The following is a 19,105-nucleotide window of genomic DNA, read 5'->3' on the forward strand; positions in this document are numbered from 1 at the left end:
ATTGAACTCCCGCCCTGTGGAAGAACAGTATGTCTTCCAGTATGAGTTGTCTCTCTAGCTCCAAAGTAAGTCTTTTTTTTTTCGAGATAGGGTCTCACTACATAGCTCTGACTGTCCTGGAACTCATTAGGTAGACCAGTGTGGCCTTAAGCTCACAGAGATCCATCTGCCTCCTGAGTGCTGCACACAGCTTTAGGTGTGTGCCATCACTGCCCGGCTAAAATAAGTAAATCTTATTTTTGTTTTTGTTTTTTTTTTGGGGGGGGGCAGGGTTTCTCTTTGGAACTAGCTCTTGTAGACCAGGCTAGCCTCAAACTCACAGAGATCTGCCTGCCTCTGCCTCCTGAGTGATGGGCTTAAAGGTGTGTGTCACCACTGTCTGGCTTTAAATAAAGTAAATCTTAAACAAGGATATTTTAATGTAGGCTTAAGCAAGAGGTTATAAGAGAAGGGACAGAAGGTAAGACATCCCTAGTGGAGATTCAGGCTCCTCAAGCGAGAGTCACAGTCAGTTGCCTTCACACAGCACTGACCGCATGGGGCACTTCAGTGGCTCTTCAGGTGACATCTATAAGGTTGCTAGGAACACCCTCTCTTTTCCCTCTGTGTCTTCTGATGAGTGAGGTAAGTGGGGTGGCTCTGTGGCTGTCTGGGATGGAATGAGAGTTTGATAAAGTGGAACCAGGAACCACTAGGGTTTGCACAGTCGCTTGGCAGTGCTTCTCCTGTCAATTCGCATTTTGGTGAGATTCTTGGAAAGTTTCAAAGGTGCGGCTGGGGAAGGAGAGTGGCTTTAAGCAGTGGATTGTGCTGGGTTCCTGCTTCTCTGCTGACCTGGGTTCCAGGGTGAGGGGCTCCTTTCCTTCCTCATGTCAACGGTTTCTCCTGTGTCTCTATCCTGCCTCAGAATGGCTGCAAAAAACTTCCTCTTGGTCTGGAAGTGGTCTTTGCACTGTCTTGGCAGTATCTTTTGACACATAAAAACTTCCTATTTGAGCCGGGCGGTGGTGGCGCACGCCTTTAATCCCAGCACTTGGGAGGCAGAGGCAGGCGGATCTCTGAGTTCGAGGCTAGCCTGGTCTACAAGAGCTAGTTCCAGGACAGGCTCTAGAAACTACAGGGAAACCCTGTCTCGAAAAACAAAACAAAACAAAACAAAGAAAAAAAACTTCCTATTTGGATAACTGGCTAATTTCTTTCTCTTTTTGAGATAAGTTCTTACTATGTCACTTTGGCCGACCTGGAACTAAGAGCAGAAAGACCACACATTTAGAGATCTGCCTACCTCTGCCTCCTGAGGTCTGGATTAAAGGTGCATGCCATCATGCCTGTCTGTGCTTAGAGATCCTTAATGCTACTTCTAGGTCATTTTCAGGACTGTGCACAACATGACACCATAACCTGTGTGTCCTGAAGTGCTTGGGAATGGAAGGGAACTCTTGTGATGCTGGTACACTGTAAGCAAGGGCTTTACCACGGAGCCACAACCCTTGCTTTACCACAAAGCCGCAGCTCTAGCCCCATGGCAGGTTTCCTGTGGGTACTTGGAAAGTACCTGCAGCACGGGCCATGGGGATTTTTATTATTATTATTATTTTTAAATTTATTTAGGCAGGATCTTGCTGTGTAGCTTCAGCTGGCCAGAAATTAATTTATAATCTTCTGCCTCACCTCCAGATCATTGAGATTATAGGAGCAAACCACTAGTCCTGGATTGCCATGGGAGTTTAATTTAAAAAAAAAAAGCACAGAGCTAGGAGCCCTGGGAGATGTATGTGGCTGGCTCTCTGGTGTGGGATGAGGGAGGCCCATAGAAGAGAGACTGTGGAGCCTGGCCTTGGCCTTTCCACCCCAGTCTGACACTCCCCTCCTCAAATCCTTCCACCCCTTGGAGGAAACAGGACAGACATCAGACCTGCTCTGCCCTGAGCCTTACAGAGTCCCTGCCAACCGAATCCTGGCCTCCACCCTGGCCAAGTTTCCACAAACAGGAAGCAGAGGCTCAGGGATGCTGGTCTACCTATCGCACACACAGTTGACACAATAGCAGGGGCCAGACAACAGTCAGGGCCCTGAAAACAAACCAGCGACCTGAGGACCTGAGCAGGACCCTTGGTGGATCTCTGTGAGGTCTGCCCCCTCAGGGCTTGTGCCTAGTGGAGGTCATCTGAGATGAGGGCCTGGAGCAGTCAAATAGTCCTTTTGATGACGTTTAACAACTTGTTTGGGCTCCTGGGCAAGAATGAGGGCCAAAGAGGTCAGGCAACCTATAGGCTGGTTAGGCTCCTTCTATGACCTGCTGTGGTCACCAGGTCCTGCTGGGCTAGGGACCTAGAATTCCTGCTCCCCTTCTCCAGCCAGCCTGCCCAGGTTTTGCTTCCAAGATTTGCTCAGTTACTGATCCTTCTCTCTAGGCCGGTAACAGATATTTGACATTACCAGTAGCATTTTAGTGTTTTTCTTTTTTCTTTTTTTATGAAAGCCCTGGAAAAGTCCCTTGGTCTCCTTTCCCCTTGGGTTTAAAAGATTCCCATGACAGGGCACACAGGAGAAGGTCAGCTAGGAGGAAGGGCTGGGATCTTAGACCATACCAAGCTGCCCAGGCAGGCAGGCTGCGCTTTCTTCTGAATCCAGTCTGAAGCTGGACGAGGCTCAGGGTCAGTAAGAGAAAGATTTAGCGGGAAGCTAGGGGGGCCCAAAAGGCTTCTGACCCTATTCTCTCCAGCAGCGTTCACCTTGCCCCGTTTCCTGCTAAATTTAACCCAGGCTCCTGCGGCGGCCTGCGGTTAACCATGCAATTTTTGACCAGGAGTGGATCTTTACACTCTCTTCCGACAATTCCTTCAGCTGTCCACAGGGTCCACTCCGCGTCCCGGCACCGGAGAGCTTCCTGGAGGTGGCGGGAGGTTGGGCTTTTGTCCCTTACTTGTTGCAGGGTAGAACTGGACCGCTGGACTGAAGAGCTTCGGGGGCTGGATGACGTGGCCGGGCACCTGGGGACACCGCCCATTCCTTCCTGTGTTGCGGGGACAGAAGGAGGGACCGAGCCCACAGAGGGGCTGCGCACGCGCCGGACGCGCCGCTCTGCTTAGGAAATGACTGAGCCAGAAGCCCCGGCAGAGTCGGACCCGCCCCTGAAGAGGTCCCACCCACCCAGGTCCGGCCAGACACGCCCCTAGCGAAGTCCCGCCCCTGCCAAATCACAGGCAAGGCTTACTCCAGCATTACAAGCCCCGCGCCTCCTCTCTAGGCCCCGCCCACATAAAAAATCCTCACAGACCACGCCTCTCCTCCCCATCGACCCGCCCCGTTCCCTCTACGACCCGCCCCGCTCCGCGGACGCTGCTCGCTGGCTACCAGCCTAAGGGAGGAGAGGAGCCTCGGGCGGGCTCTGGCGCGACCCGACTGCAAAGGCACTCGGTTGGGGTCTGAGTTGCGGGCGCGGGCGCCATCAAAGTCGGAGTCGGGACCGGGCAGCCAAGGGCTCGGAGCGTAGTGCTCCGGGCGGGTGGCGGGGAGCTTATGGCGGAGCCCACGGCGCGACACCTGTCGCTGCCCTCGGGACTGCTGGAGCTTTGCGCGTTGCTGGGCGCCTCTCAGGACAGCCTCCGCGGCCTGGAGCAGGTAAGGAGCAGAAGGGGAAACTGAGGCGGGGTGGAGGTCAGAGCGGCGCCCGCCGGGTGAGCACGGGGCTGGCCTCGGTGGCTACGCACCCCTGTGGTGCGGATGCCTCAGGGTCGAGCCCCAGCTGTAGTGGGGTGAGCGCTGGCTCAGGCCAGGGGAGATAGGCAGCTGGCCATCCTTCCCTCCCTCCGCGCCCACCAACCTCTCGGGGCGGGGACCAGCTGGACTAGTTAGTACCTAGAGTTTGTGGTGGTGCAGACATGCTTCTGTGCATTGAAGCGTTGAAGCGTTCCTCCGCCCTCAGGATGCCACCATCTGGGGCGAGGTGCTGGCCCAGCGGGGACCCGAGGAGTTCATGGTCAACTAGACCAGGTCCTTTCCGAGTAGCGACTAAATGGTTCCCTTCATCGCAGAGCGCCACTGCCTCCTAAGTAGTGGATTCTGTACTGTGCACTGAATAGTGAGGTTTCAGGTGTTAGAATCAACCACTAGCTTTGAATATTCCGCTTTTAGTAGAGCTAGCTGCATAGCCGTTTTCTTCACTTGCCGTGCAGCCCCTCCTCCCTTCCCTCCAGCAGCCAAAGAACGGGCTTATCTTCCTGTCTCCCCAAACAGAGTCTTCTGAACACCTCATTCTCCTTACTTCTGTTCTGTATTTTCCCATTTTCTTAATTCTGAAACCCAAGTTGTTTTCTCCCAATCCATTGGTGCCTCTCTTTTTCCTTTGATCCAGCATGATTGTGAACTGTCATTTTCTCCAGAGATTTTCCTAGTGTCCCGTTAAGTGTCTAGATAAATCCTCTGAGTGTTTACACGTGACAACATGGAAAAGCATAAAGACATGCATTCTGATTGACAGTTGACTATCCGGGGAAAATGAATAGTGGAGGCAAAATGGATGTCACCAAGGAGAGTTACATGTTAATAAAAGTAACCAAATGAGTGTTAAACCATTTGACAAATGACCCATCAGTGGCATTAATCCACATGGAAATGATTCAGAGTGTCCCTCCTACAATTCTCATCCCTCCATCCCTTCTAAAGCCAGTTTGTCCTCTGTGCAGCTCCACTGTCTTTCTGCCTCTCGTTTACCAAACGGAACTGCCTTCTTTTTCTTAGTATCGGAAATAACCTGGTTTCACTTGTGGTCTTCTGGGTATCCATGCCTCTGCTTCCTGTGTCTCGCAGTGTACTTCTTGCCTGCTCAGTATGAGGCAATGCCTTCGAGAATGGGCTGAGTCAGCCTGGGTATTCACAGTGGTACTTTCCTGAATTAGGCAGGTGGTGATAGCCCCCAGGTTAAGTGAGAGGGGGAGGTTTCCTTTTAGTTTTCCCCATAGTGTACTCTTGCAAGATTTCAAAGAGAGCAACAAAACAAAACAAAACAGGATTAAAAAAAAACAACAACAACAGTCCAGGATTAGGGGGAACAAAGAGAGTTGAGAGGTGGGCTGAACTTTGGGGTAATTTCACTTTATATCAACATTAGTGTTATAGTTAGCTAGTTTAATTTTTGTAGCAATTCTCTTTTGAATGTGCAAGGCTTTAAAATAATTTTTAAATTTGCTTTTTAAGATTGTCATTTAACAGCCTGGTGGTGGGGGCACTAGCCTTTAATCCCAGCACTCGGGAGGCAGGTCTCTGAGTTTGAGGCCAGCCTGGTCTACACAGTGAATTCTAGTACAGCCAGGAGTACTCAGAAAAACCCTGTCTTGAAAAACAAAACAAGAATTGGAGAGATGGCTCAGCAGTTAAGAGCACTGGATGCTCTTCCAGAGGACCTGGGTTCAATTCCCAGCACCCACATGGCAGCTCACAACTGTCAGTAACTCCATTTCTAGGGAATCCGACACCCTCATACAGATATTTACAGGCAAAATGCCAGTGTACATTAAATAAATAAGTAAATAAATAAATAAATCAAAAACAGCAAAAAAAAAAAAAAAACCCAAAAAATTGGCACTTCACTAGGTGTGGTGACTTGCTTTTGTAATCCTAACCCTTGGGAGACTGAGGCAGGAGGATTGCTGTGAGTCCTAAGTAGGCCAGCCTAGGCTACCAAGTGAGACCCTGTCTTACAAAACAAAACAAACAAAAACCTTTAGAGCCTGGTGGCACAAATCTGTAATCCTAGCACTTGGAGAGTGGAAGCAGGAGGATCAGGAAGGAGCTCGGGCTAGCCTTGACTACATGGTAGATTCAGCAGCTAGCCTGAGCTATGAGAGACCCTGTCTCAAAAATTAAGTTATCATTTTTCTGTGGTTTGGGTATTCCTATTTGGTGACACATGAAAACAGAAGACAAGAAGTCTGAGAACTATCCAGTTTAAGGTCAAGGGACATAGTGCCCTGCTTGTTTCTTAGAGGGAGTCCTAACTCTGTTTCATTTCTTGGGTGGGGGTGGGGGACTAGTCATTTTGTTGGAAATCCTGCCAAGTGTTTCAGGGTTGAGCAGTCCCCCTGTGAATCACTGTGTTTGGTTTTGATTTCCTCCACCCCCTGGCCGAGGATGGAGCCCTGCTGGTTGTTGGAATGTGAGAGGATCCACTATCAACTCAGCCGAGGGTGGATGACTTGCTCACACTGCCTTCTGCACCATTCCAGTGGAGTGGCTTTCTGCTCTGTGGGCAACAGTACCAATGAAGCTTCCTGGACGATGAGGGTGTCCTTCATCTGCACTGTCCTACATTGTGGTCATTGGCCCCACGTGGCCACCCAACCCTGGAAGTATGGCCAACACACTGAGGGACTGGATTTCACATTTATTTATTTGAATTTAAAAAGAAAAACTTAAATATTTTCCTTTATTTCGTGTGCATGGGTGTTTTGCTTGTATGTATGTATGTATGTATGTATGTGCATCATGTGTATGCAGTGCCTGCAGAGGCCAGAGAGAACATCAGATTTCCTGGAACTGGAGTTCTAATTGATTGTGAGCTGCCATCTAGATCCTGGAATCTGAACCTGGGTGCTGGGTCCCCTGGAAGAACAGCCAGTGAGTGCTCTTAACTGTGGAGCCATCTTTCCTGCCTAGTTTTAATTCATTTAGATTTCAGTGGACTCCTGCTGGTGACTGTGTTGGGTAGTAGCATCTGTGAATTTCCTTTATTTCTCTAGTGAGAGCCAATCCTTCAGGGAGAAGAAACACTCCTTTGTAACATGACTTAGAAATAAATCTGTCACCCGTGAGTAAGGCGGCTCTGGGTTTTTGCTTTTTAATTAGCTTTGAAAGAGATGGTCATTGGATAGAGATTTAATAAACAGGAATGCGGGCAATAAGCCTCTGTCTGGCTCAGTTTGGGCTGGCAGAGGTTAGGCTCTGTGACACTGGCTGTCTTCTTATCCTTGCAGTGAGAGCAGCCACACCATGTATCACCAGATAGCTTACATACAGTATACTCTTGATGGCTGGACCTTCCATTTGAAGGAATATATATATATATATATATATATATATATATATATGTATACACACACACATATATATATGTATATGTATACACACACACACACACACACACACACACACACACACACACACACACACACATATATATATATATATATATATATATATATATATATTGGGAGACAGGGTTTCCCTGTGTAGCCCTGCCTGTCTGTCCTGGAACTCGCTCTGTAGACTGGACTGGCCTCAGACTCAGAGATTCACCTGCCTCTGCCTCCTGAGTGCTGGGATTAAGTGGCATGCACCACTATCACCTGACTGTGGAATTTATTCCAACTGAGGAACCAGATGTGTGCAGCTGTTTCAGTGACTCTGTTCATTCGTTGTCTCCCTCACTCCCAGTAGGATGAGATGTTTACAGTGATCCAGATGTCTTCAGAGGGATTGGGTAGATGCATTATTGGGTGTTCACTCGGTTAATACTATATAACTGTGACGAAAGCTGACTAACCTCACCACAAAGTTAAACATCAAGGCAACAGTTAGAATTGAGAAACTACATTATGAAAACGTGTCTCAAGCTTGTGTGTTAAGAATGTAAGGAAGTACCCTAGGCTCTGCAGAAAAGCCTGGAATTACAGAGAAGGCTTTCCTAGTCTAGTGTATCCCTCAAGGTGTTCATTGCTATTTTTTTTTGAATGGTAAAATATCTTGTTAATCCAATCAGAAAGACCAAAAAGTTTTTCATGGATAATGGCTGCCGAGACAGTATGATTTTTAAAAAATAATTTATTTTTATTTGCATTAGTGTTTTGCCTGCATGTATGTCTGTGTGAGGGTGTCATGGGTGATGGGAATAATGTGAGGGTGTCATGGGTGACTGGAAGAACAGTCAGTGCTCTTAACCCCTGAGCCATCTCTCCAGCCCCCAAGACCGTAGGATTTTTTTTTTTTTTTGAGACAGGATCTCTCCAAGTAACTCTGGCTGTCCTGGAACTTGCCATGCAGACCAGACTGGCCTTGAACTTACAGAGATCCTCCTGCTTCTGCCTCTTGGGTCCTGAGATTAAAGGGGTGAACCATTGTGCTGACAGTCTAGAGTCATTGCAGAGATGAGAACCTCATTTGAAAAATGCCTCCATAAGATCTGGGTGTAGGCAAGCCTATAGGGCATTTTCTTAATTACTGATTGATTGGGGAGAGCCCAGCCCACTGTGGGTAGAGCCATCCCTGGACTGGTGGTCCTGGGTTCTGTAAGAAAGCGGATTGAACAAGCCATGAGAGCAACACCCCTCATGGACTCTTCATCAGCCCTTGGCTCCAAGTTCCTGTCCTGTTTGATTTCCTGTCCTCAGTTCCTTTGATGATGAACTATGATGGGGAAGCATAATCCAAACAAACCCTTTCCTTCCCTTGCTCATAGTGTTTTATCACTGCAGCAGTAGCCTTAACTAAGACACCAACCATGCCTGACTGAGCACATTATTCAAATTATTTTTCAGATCTATTTTTTAATGTTTATGGGTGTTTTGTCTGTGTGTACATCTGTGTACCAGATGTGTACAGTGCTCAAGGAGGACTAAGAGGGTGTTAGGTCCCCTGGGACTGGAGTTAGAGATGATTGTTTGCTTCCCCGGTGGGTGCTGGGAATTGAACATGCAACTTCTGGAACGGCAGCCAGTGTGCTTAACTGCTGAGCCATCTCTGCAGACATCTGAGCGCACCACTTTACGAGACTTAAGAGAGGATGACACAAGGCATCGGCTTTGGTGTGATGACAATCCAGACTGACTGGAGGCTCAGAGTTTATCCGGTGCCAGAAATACAAACCCAGGGAAAGCATCCCCTGGGAGCCGTTGGCGCTGGATGAGGTCACAGAACTGTATCATATCCTCTGACTTTCCTACCCTCACAACCTCGATGATGGAGTAGTGTCAGTGGGGCAGAGAAACCCAAAGCACTGGGAAGTCGAGGTCTGCAAGGAGACTCTGGGGGAGGTGGTGACCCTGGAGGGGAGGTCTAGGAGGAGGCCTTGTGGGCACTCTGGTGGGACAGGTCTGCAGCAGCTCACCCTCTGGCTCCTGTCTAGTAAATGAGTGAGCACTGAGGGTCTTTCTGGTGAGGAGGTGGAGCAGGCAGGAAGTTGGAGTGTGTCAGGTCATTGAAGAGCATCAGAGTCAGATGCAGAGGTCTGGAATACTTCAAGACCCCTGAGAGGATAAGCTATGGATGGCATCGGTGTACCTTGGCCTGGGGCATGGGCTATCATTTTGCTCAGGGGTACACAATACTGTGATACATGTCCACGCGTGATCTGCACCTGAGAAGGGATAATGATGGTGACATTCAGACACTTGAGTGGGGTTCAGGGACAGCTAGGTGTGTGCAGGGCCTCTGCCTCTCTCCAGGTCCCTGGTGTGTTTGGGAGATCTGGTGGCTCCCTGAAGAGTCTGAATGTGGACTGGCGGCAGCCTGGTCACCACCACACCAGGTGGGTGAGCTGTCTTCACCGGTCAGGTAGAGCCATGAGAGGTTTACTTCTGGGGCACGTGAGCCCACTCTGAGACACAGGCTGTCAGGTGCTGGTTTGCAGATGTGACGCCACGGATGGCAGTGAGCCCTGCTCAGGCTGTGACAAGGTGGAGTTTGCAAATGGCGGGAGGATGATGCAATGTCCACAGGTTGGAATCCTATGTCCCCAAACCCAGACTCTTTCATCCTCAGTAAAGACATCAGGGGGCTTCCACTTCCTGAGGCCTGCCCTCTGCTTTTCTCTGTGTTTCGCTGTGTGTTAGTTCTAAGAGAAGCCATTCTTTAACAGCTAAGAAAAAAGTAAAGAAAAACTGTAGGTGGAAGAAAGGGGTTTTTGGAAATCAGCCGTTCAACTTTGAACCTGAAAGGTGCCCCCCAATCCTCAGTGGGGGCTCAGGGAGGCCAGCTGGAGTGTCTGCACTGGCAGAGCCTGGGAGCTGTCTGCCTCTGCTGCGGTTATACCTTCACATGGAGGGCACTCCAGGAACTGGGAGTTGGCTTAAGGGCTCCAAGCTGGGAAGAGGGCCCTGCGATGAGCCAGGCAGGAGCACTGAGCAGAGGAAGGCTGGATTCAAGGGAGTCCCAGAACACAGTCTCCCATGTTACATGGGGCACATTTTGTTGTTCCTGCACCTGTGATTGACAAGGAGATGATTCTTGGTGTAGGGACGCCTCCCTCTGTCCCTGTAGCCCTAAGGGAAGCAGAGGTGGAGGGTCGTGTTTTAACATCAGCCCTACGGACTCTGGTAGCAGACTTTCCGCCTCTATGACTAGAGACATGGATGTTGCAGTTTTGATTCTTAATCCCACGGGTCTGTGTCCACCAAAGGTGAAGAGGTCAGTGAGAACAGAGAGTTCAGTCTCTTTGCTGACAGAACGTGTTGCTCACAGAACAGCCTTGGGTGGAGGGAGCTCTCATTCCTTCCTCTGATTCCCCCCCACACACACTTTAAAATTTATTTTGTGTGTGCCACATGTGGGGACATTTTAGTGCCGTCATGTGTGTAGAAGTCACATCTTGTGGGAACTGGGTCTCTCCTTCCACCACATGGGTTCTGGTGATGGCCGTTCGCAGGTCCTCAAGCTTGGTAGCAAATGCCTTTACCTGCTGAGCTGTCTTGCTCTCCTACCCCACTTTTTTATGAGTCCTTTAGCTCAGCTGACCTAAGCTCACTGTGTCTCTGAGAATGACCTTGAAGTCAGGTCCTCCTTACTTTTCCTCCCAGGTTGTTGGGGGTCACAGATCTGTGCCACCATGCCTACGCGATCCTCTGGCTTTTACTAAATATTGACCTGCGGTTGTTCCTTTCTTTGCCTGTCATGATCTCATTGCTTTTGGGACAGTGCCCTTCCCAAGGTGTCAATGATTGCCCAATCGCCACCCATGCCTGGCATTCTATACCGGCTTTGCTTCACTGTGCAGTACTGGATGGAGCTCATAGTAAGCAAGTGTTCTACCACTGAGCTACAGCACAGCCTTCCAATTGGGGCTTAAGAGAATTTGGGTGGCCTCTCCAGCTTTTACTGATTCCAGGGAACCATGCGCCCAATGGAGAGAGATGTTGTCCCTTGCACTCTGTCTGCCAAGGCCTTGCCCTCTTCTCTGCTTATCTGCCCAGATTGTCAGAGACTGGGTAGAATGTGAGCAGTGTCCCAGGGGACCTGAGAAGTATCACAGTGACGCAGGTGCTTGTGCATTATGACAAGGTTGAGAGTGTCTCTGTCTGCCCTCTCACCACTCTGGGCAGGGCACACATGAGTGCTCCCAGGGGCTTCCCCTTGACTGAGTCCTTGACCCATGTGCTTGCCTAAGGGCCCCCGCTCAGTCCAGAGAGGAAAATGCAGATGGAGTGGCTTGCTTTCAGCAGCTCAGAGCAGAGCCAGGATTTGAACTTGTGACTGTGTATCACGGAACCCAGCTCTGAACTGTGGTGCTTGGTACCAACAAGATAAGAAGCTTCTGAATTCCTAGCCTGTGGGGCACACATGGGGCCTGGGAAGTTCTGGGAAGAGTCACCTGCTGACCGGAGCCTTCAAGGACAGGGTTCTCTGCTAGAGCCTGTGTGCGTGGAGGAGAAGCAGAGATGTGAACAGGCTGCCCACCTAGAAAGGGTGTCATGAATGAGGGTGGACACATGCAGTCACTTTTTCTTTTTGCATTTAGCTGTGCTAACATGTATGTGGCTACGTGTGTGTTTTTGCCCACACACACTCATGCATATGGAGGTCACAGGTTGATGTTGGATATCTTCCTTGATCACCTTTTCCGCTTTAGCTACTGAGCAGGGTTTCCCACTGAACCTGTAGCTCACTGATTCACCTGACCTGGCTAGCCCGTTTGCCCTAGGAATCCCCTCTCTCTGCCTCTTGAGCTCTGGGACTATGGCTGGGCGCTGGGATCTAAACTCCAGTACTCGTATTTGTACAGCTTTACCCTCCGTACCATCTCCCCAGCCACACTTACAGTGACTCCTGTTTTCCCTCTCTTAGATTGCCCAGAAACGAGGAGCAAAGAACCCCTCTTCCCTCGCCCCTGAAGTTCTGTCTGTGTTCGTGCCTCCTTTCACCGCAAAAGACGATGGCCAGGTGCCTGGGAACAGCTGTACTCTCAGCAAAGCCAGGAGGCGGTCCTTCCGGAAGAAGAGGGAAAAGCCCAGGATGGAGACCTGGAAGAGTCACCCCGTAGACTTGAAGGGGCCCGATTCTGAGGACATTACCATCCCAGGGGGCGTGGACCTCCTTGCCCTGCCCCAGCTGTGCTTCCCAGGTACACTTTGGTGGCAGCCTGTGGTGGGTGTCCTTTTGCTGCCTCCTCACTGAGTGTTCTGCTCCAGAGCTCTCCACACTGGGGGCAACAGAGGGTTAGATAATGGGATTCGGCTTGCTTTTTTCCTTCCTTCCTTCCTTCCTTCCTTCCTTCCTTCCTTCCTTCCTTTTCTTTTCTTCCTTCCTTTTTTTTGTCAGTGTTTTTTGAGGTGGGATCTTTCTCTGTATTCTAGACTGGCTGAAACTCTTAATCCTCCTGCCTCAGCCTCCCAGTTTTGCGATCACAGATATACTCGTGGCACCTAGAAAGTCAGTCTTTTTAACTTCTGGGGAAGTTAAAGCTAGAGAAGCCAGGAGGGCGCCTGCCCCTCCCTCTCTTTCCCCTGCTTCCTGTTTATTAAAACAAGAGGAACAGGTTGCCATTTATCTCTGAGCACACCAGTGCCAATCGAGGAGATGTGTGTCTGGGTCTCATGTCCCTGCTGGCCTTAAGAAACATTAAATGACTTGTGTGGCATGCCCAGTCCAAAGGCTGGATCATGTTCTGTCTCTGGTCCGCCCTCAAGCCCGCTGCCCTTTCCTGGCTGCAAGAGTCATAACCGAGAAATAAATATACAGGTGAATCTGCTGTGCCTAGAAGCAGGGTGTGTGTGGTGGAGGGACTGTCAAAAACTGCAGGCTGGGGAACTTTTGAAGAAAGGAGCTGGCTAGAACAGACCTGGGGGCAGAACGTGGTTTGAGCATCAAAGCCCCTGGCGGTTACTAGGTGAAGTTTATTTATATGTTACCTAGGTCTTTGTTGCAGAAAGCAGCCACCCGGGCTTCCCCCTTCTTTCTGATCTGCCTGCAGGGGGCGTCTGTGTGACTTCGGAACCAAAAGAGGATTACATCCATTTCCTGGTCCTCACGGATGTCTGTGGGAACAGAACCTACGGTGTGGTCGCCCAGTACTACCGACCCCTGCATGTAGGTGGATCTGTTTCTGTCCTCTGAGCTCGGGATGGGCCTTCTTTGTTGTTGTTTATTGTCGTGTAAGAATACGCTTGCTACTTTTCCAGCCATTGCGTGACTCTGAGACATTCGTTCCCAGCACATACAACCTCCGGAACTTTCCATCTCCCAGCTCCGGCTCGCTCAGCTCCCCTCCTCTTGCCCCACCAACCACTCAGCCGCTTTCTGTCTCTGGATTTGTCTTCGGAGCACTCCATGATGTGGAACTGCCTGGTGCTGGTCTTTTTGCAATAGAGTCTGTCACTGAGGGCTGTGCTGTGTGTCCCTTTGTGTTCTAGTCGTATGTCTCTGTTCATCCCAAAGCTGGAGGTCTCCAGGGTGGCTCCCTGGCCCTTGCTGAAAACCCTCCAGTGCTGCATGGTGTGACCCATTGCAGGACACGTCTATACAGACCGGAAGGCTGGAGTTGGTGGAGACCCCTTCCTTACATGTCATTTCTGTAGGAGATGCCAACTTTCGGCAGTCTAGGCCTGTATTGTCAGCACAGGAGGTGACATGTCCTTGCTGCCCTTTGTCCAGGATGAATATTGTTTCTACAATGGCAAGACCCACTGGGAGCCCAGCGTGAGCTCAGCTAGACGCTTTGTGCCGTTCGCCGTGTGCGTGGTGTCTCGGTTCCCATACTACAATTCCCTCAAGGACTGCCTCTCCTGGTATGTTGGGGCCAGTGTTGTTAATAAGCCTTAGGTCTGGTGGGCCATGGTCGGGTGGTCCCAGGAGCACTGTGGGAAGCCTGGGGTTTCCATCAATACATGTGGAATCAGAATGGCAGGAAGAAGGCAGCACTAAGGGCTTCAGTTTTATTATTTTTTTCTTAAAAGAGTGTAGCTGGGTATGGCCGTGCATGCCTTTCTTTATCACAACACTTGGAAGCTGAGGCTGGAGGATTACTTTGAGTTTGAGACCAATCTGTTCTACATAGTGAATTCCAGGCCACGCCTGGGCTACAGAGTAGGACCCTGTCTCAACAACAAATAATAAAAATAAAATAAAATAAAAAGAGATGTATATGAAGAGAAACTCCAGGCCTCATGACCTGAGAGAATCGGCAGGCTGTCATTACTGGATGACTTATTGACATTCACAAATATGTCGAATCCTGGCAGCATCAATAATCCTTTCTGCTGCTATTGGGTGGGAGTTCTGAGGACAAGGGTTAGAGGTGTAGCTCAGCTGGTAGATTGTTTGCCTACCATGCCCAAAGCCCTGGGTTACATCTGCATAAACCCAGCCTGGTAGCTCGTATCATCCCAGCACTGGAGAGGCAGAGGCAGTAACATCAAATGGAATCCTTAGCTACTTAGGGAGTTTGAGACTAGCCTGGGCCACATTTAAAAAGGTCATGGTCTGGGATTGGCGCTACCAGTTTGACTAAAGACAGGTGGCAGGCAGCATGATTTTCCCTTTCCCAAGACAAAAGAGCAGTCCTCAGACTCACTGAGTGGCTAAATGGCACTTGGTGTCTTCTCAGGGACACTTGTTGTAGACTCTACACTTAGGTCACAGAGCGAGACAAAAGCGTGCTGGCCAAGCAGGAATCTCTGTGAATTCCCAGCATGCATATTTGGATTCCAGAGTTTTCATGGTTCACTTTGCAAACAGAGCTGCCTCTTGGGCATAGTTCAGTCTGATGTCTGCTGTAGACAGTGTCGTTGTAGAACAGAGAACTTGGTTGGTAAAGTCTGCCAGCCCAGGGAATGGTGAGGGGCCTTAGGACTGGTCCCTCCTCACCTCCTCACCGACGCTACTTATTCCTTGGAAGCAGACAGCTCTGCTTCTTCCCAGGCCCTGTGCCACAGAGCAGGCGGTGCATTTTACCCTTTGCTGTCGGAAGCTCACGGCTGAGGACAGGTGCTTTCTTATTCTTCCCGGGTCAGTTCTAGGTGCCAATTCAGTGCTTGACTGATCACGTGGTGGCACTCCCTCCTGCTGGGTGCCAGTGCAAGCATGTGACCTCAGAAGGTTCCTGTCGTGCTTTCTGAGTTCCCTCCTTCTGTGGCCATGGCTGCCCTGTCAGAAGTGGAGAACAGCTAGAGAGGAGCAAAGGACAGAAATGCAGACGCGTGCGTTCGTGCGTGTGTGCGTGTGTGTGTGTGTGTGTGTGTGTGTGTGTGTGTATTGGGGGGGTTGAGGACTTGGGGGGTGGCCCACATCTGCCATCTCAGCCCTCCTGGCAAGAGTTCAAGTCATCCTTAACTGGCAAGTTTGAGGCCAGTGTGGGCTACAGGTGATTCTACCTCAACCAACCAGAGTGGCATGTCTAAACAGGCTTTGGATACACAACAGAAAGAACACATTTGTGTTGGGGACAGTAGATTATAGGCAGTTTTACTTTAAAAATTTTACATTGATGTTATTATATTTTTATAATAAATTCAAGTATGGAATATTGGCTTTTCTACATCCTGACATAAGACCTGTGAATAGTTATTATTTGGTATTTATGGACAAGTAGAAGTTCTTTGAACTGTGGTTGTGATAGATGGGTTGTCTTTCCTGGGGGGGGGCTGCCTGACAAGGAGGGACCCCATGAGTACTCAGCCCTATGGACACCACACATCTTCACTCATCCATAACCTCCAGGCTCTTGCCTAGCTCCTTAGGCAGGGTCACTTTCTCTTCTGGTCAGATTTCCCTCCTTTGGGCTAACTTGCCACTGAACCAGTCCCCTCAGGTACCACCATGCGATTATGAAGATGAAGGTTTTTTTGAGGTGCAGTGGGGTAGTGGCAAAGCCTTGCCGTGTCTGTGTGGGTTCCCCACTTATATCCCATGTGACTACGTCCAAGCTCTCCTGCCCCTCAGTCCATTCCCATGGGACAGACCTCTGCCCCCAGGCTATCACAGAATCTCTGTGTGTAGCCTAGGCTGGTTCTCCCTGCCTTAGCCTGAGTGCTGGGATCACAGTCATGGGCTCCACACCTGGCCACCCCTTACATTTTAAAGTTTTACTTTCAAAGCCTGAATGCACCAGGCAGGTGTGATGGTGCAGGCCTTTAATTCAGACACTTGGGAAGCAGAGGCAGGTGGATCTCTGTGAGAGTGAGGCCAGTCTGGTCTCCAGAGTGAGTTTCAGGACAGCCAGGGCTCTGTTGCACAGAGAAGCCCTGTCTCGAAAAACAAAACAAAAACGCACTGTGGAACCTTCCTCGAGCAGTTCAAAGTCTTGTGTTCCTAGTCTTCTCCACTGAAGCATAGCGTGCAAGCAGTTACACACACACTTTCTAGCCCAAATTATTAGCACCCAAAACCAAAGTAGCCGAGGGTGACAATCAGACTGTTGTTTAATTTTGTGGCTTTTCTTTAAATTTCAGTCTCTTGACTCATCTGAAGCTCTGCAAAGACTTTGAAGTTGACAATCACATAAAAGATTTTGCTGCAAGACTGTCGTTAATACCCAGCCCACCACCAGGGCCGCTCCACTTGGTAAATGAGACCCGGAACCAGGCTGAGTCTTTCTGTCATGTGTCGAAGATCGTTGAGTCAGAATACTTTAAACCATTTCCAGTTTCATCCATGTTTAACCTGTTCTCCGGACATCGCTTTCCTGGAGTTCTCATTGAATGGTTTTACATACTCATCTCTACAGGAAAAAGTTCGATATTTGGACTGGGGGTTTGCCTGAGAGGCTTGTGCCCGGTGTGGGATGGGTCTGTTTAGTATTAACTCACAAGATCATTTCTCGCTCTTCAGAAACTATGAGCTCAACTTTCAGCCTAAGGAAGTCCTTTGCTTTTACCTAAAAGCTTTCATTTCATTTATTTGTCTTGGGAATTGGGTGTGGGGCTTTTTTGTCTTTTCTCCTATATATCCAACTGATAAAAGTAGCCAGCCTCCTGGCCTCTGTTCTTAGGAGAGCCATTATGTTGTTTAAACAGCAGGTAGGTATTTCCCCAACTGGGTTCCTGCCCAAGAAATTTTACTAGTGTCTTTCAGGCTGCCAGGAACCCCCAGTGAAGCTGTGTTAGTTACTCTTCTCATGGCTGGAATAAAATGCTGATAGAAACAGCAGCATAAGAGAAGGAGGGCTGCAGGGACTGTCCCATCCCCCTGGGAGCCAGGAAGGCACGGTGCTGTTCCCGGCAGTAAGAGTGTGTGTGGCTGTGGCTTCTTTCATCTTGCTGGGTCAGGAGGCAGAGGCTCTACTGGAACCAGGCCTGGGCTTTGGTGACCAAAGGCCTGCCCATAATTCGATACTTCGGTCATCCAGCCCTCATTTCAAGACAGGGTTTCTCTGTGTAGCCCTGGCTGTCTTGGAACTCTCTATGTAGACCAGGCTGGCCTCGAACTCAGAGATCTACCTGTCTCTGCTTCCTGAGTACTGGAGTACTGGGATTAAAGGCATGCACTGCCACGGCCTGGCTCTCACCACAGTTTCTAATGTGCCCAGTTGTTGAGTGTGGGGCATTTTGATCTCTGTTGTAGACAACACTCTGAATTAACAGTGGTTCTTGATCTTCATAGATATTTAACATGAAGCCGCTGCAAGTTGTGTTTCCTTCTCGAGCCGACCCCGAGAGCCCCATCATCGACCTGGACCTTCACCTGCCCCTGCTGTGCTTCCGACCTGAGAAGGTGTTGCAGGTGTGTGGATGCCAGGAGCATTGCTTGCTAGACAGGATTAAATTGCATTTTATAGTGCAGGCCACGGCTTCGGTGCAGCTCAGGGATGGGGCTTCAGCCTCTCGGTGTGAACCCCAGGACTGCCAAAAATAACGAAACCAGGAACCCATGCACTCAAAGTATTCATGCCCTGTGCCTAAATCCGACACTTGCTGCTGCACACATTCCTGTAAGCAGCCTTAGCTTCGGTTTTGGTAAACAGAGTCAGGGATGAGGCTAAAAGCAACCTCTGGTCCTGGGGGAGGGGAGAGGGGTTTCCCATGTGCAGCCCAAAGCAGCCAGAAGCAAGCGGAAGCCAACAGCGTTCTTGCTCCCCTAGATCCTGACCTGCATCTTGACGGAGCAGCGCATCGTGTTCTTCTCCTCAGACTGGGCCCTGTTGACGCTCATCGCCGAGTGCTTCGTGGTCTACCTCCACCCCCTGCAGTGGCAGCACACCTTTGTGCCCATCCTGTCGGGTCAGATGCTGGACTTCGTCATGGCTCCTACATCTTTCCTCATGGGCTGTCACCTGGACCACTTTGAAGAAGTCAGAAAGGTTAGGGAGGGAGCTCAGACTCGGGGGAATGAACCCTCGTGACTCCGTCGTACAGCTGGTGGGAAACTGTATTCCGAGATACTCTGTGTCTCCCGTGTGCAGCCTGTGCAGTGAGAGGCCAAGGAAGGACGTGCTTGCAGTCCTGGAGTGCATTGTCATTCTGTCTGCAGGCTGCCGTTCTCTGGGCATCACGAGGCACTTGTATACACATGCACAGACAACACAGTCTCTTCCGTCCCTGCACCATGTGCACACACTGTGCGGTCTCATTTGCTCTGTCTCTTGGTCTAGGGATGTGTTTGAAATCAAGACCCCTGCAATTCAAGGACCAGAGTCTTGTGTTAGCCTCCCTTCTGTTAGCTTAGGTTCAGAGTGGTACCTGCGACTTGCAGCAGGCTCAGTGGGGACAGACATCTGGGCACTGGAGTGCTGTGATCTCCAACCTCTGCTGGTAATTAGCTGTGTAACTTGGGTGAACCAGTCCCTCCCTCAGCCCCTTTCCACATCTGTGAAGGGAGGCAGGGGCATGTTCTTGTAGGCAGGGCTGTCACATGACTGACTTGTAGATGGCCACTCTGCTATCACTGCAGCATGCTTCCTGCT

General features: G+C 50.0%; 1 protein-coding gene across 1 annotated transcript in view; it reads left to right on the forward strand.

The window, feature by feature from the left end:
• The first annotated feature begins 3,348 nt into the window (after positions 1-3,348).
• Dennd3 (DENN domain containing 3) overlaps positions 3,349-19,105 on the forward strand; it is a 50,807-nt gene continuing 35,050 nt past the window's right edge. The window contains exons 1-7 of the mRNA XM_038343314.1: positions 3,349-3,624; positions 12,055-12,331; positions 13,181-13,296; positions 13,861-13,994; positions 16,656-16,767; positions 17,806-17,925; positions 18,284-18,502. Of these exons, the coding sequence (XP_038199242.1) occupies positions 3,523-3,624; positions 12,055-12,331; positions 13,181-13,296; positions 13,861-13,994; positions 16,656-16,767; positions 17,806-17,925; positions 18,284-18,502 (1,080 nt within the window). The 5' untranslated portion in view covers positions 3,349-3,522. The remainder of the gene's footprint in view (positions 3,625-12,054; positions 12,332-13,180; positions 13,297-13,860; positions 13,995-16,655; positions 16,768-17,805; positions 17,926-18,283; positions 18,503-19,105) is intronic.

Source organism: Arvicola amphibius, chromosome 9, assembly GCF_903992535.2.
Source record: "Arvicola amphibius chromosome 9, mArvAmp1.2, whole genome shotgun sequence".
NCBI classification, from domain to species: Eukaryota; Metazoa; Chordata; class Mammalia; order Rodentia; family Cricetidae; genus Arvicola; species Arvicola amphibius.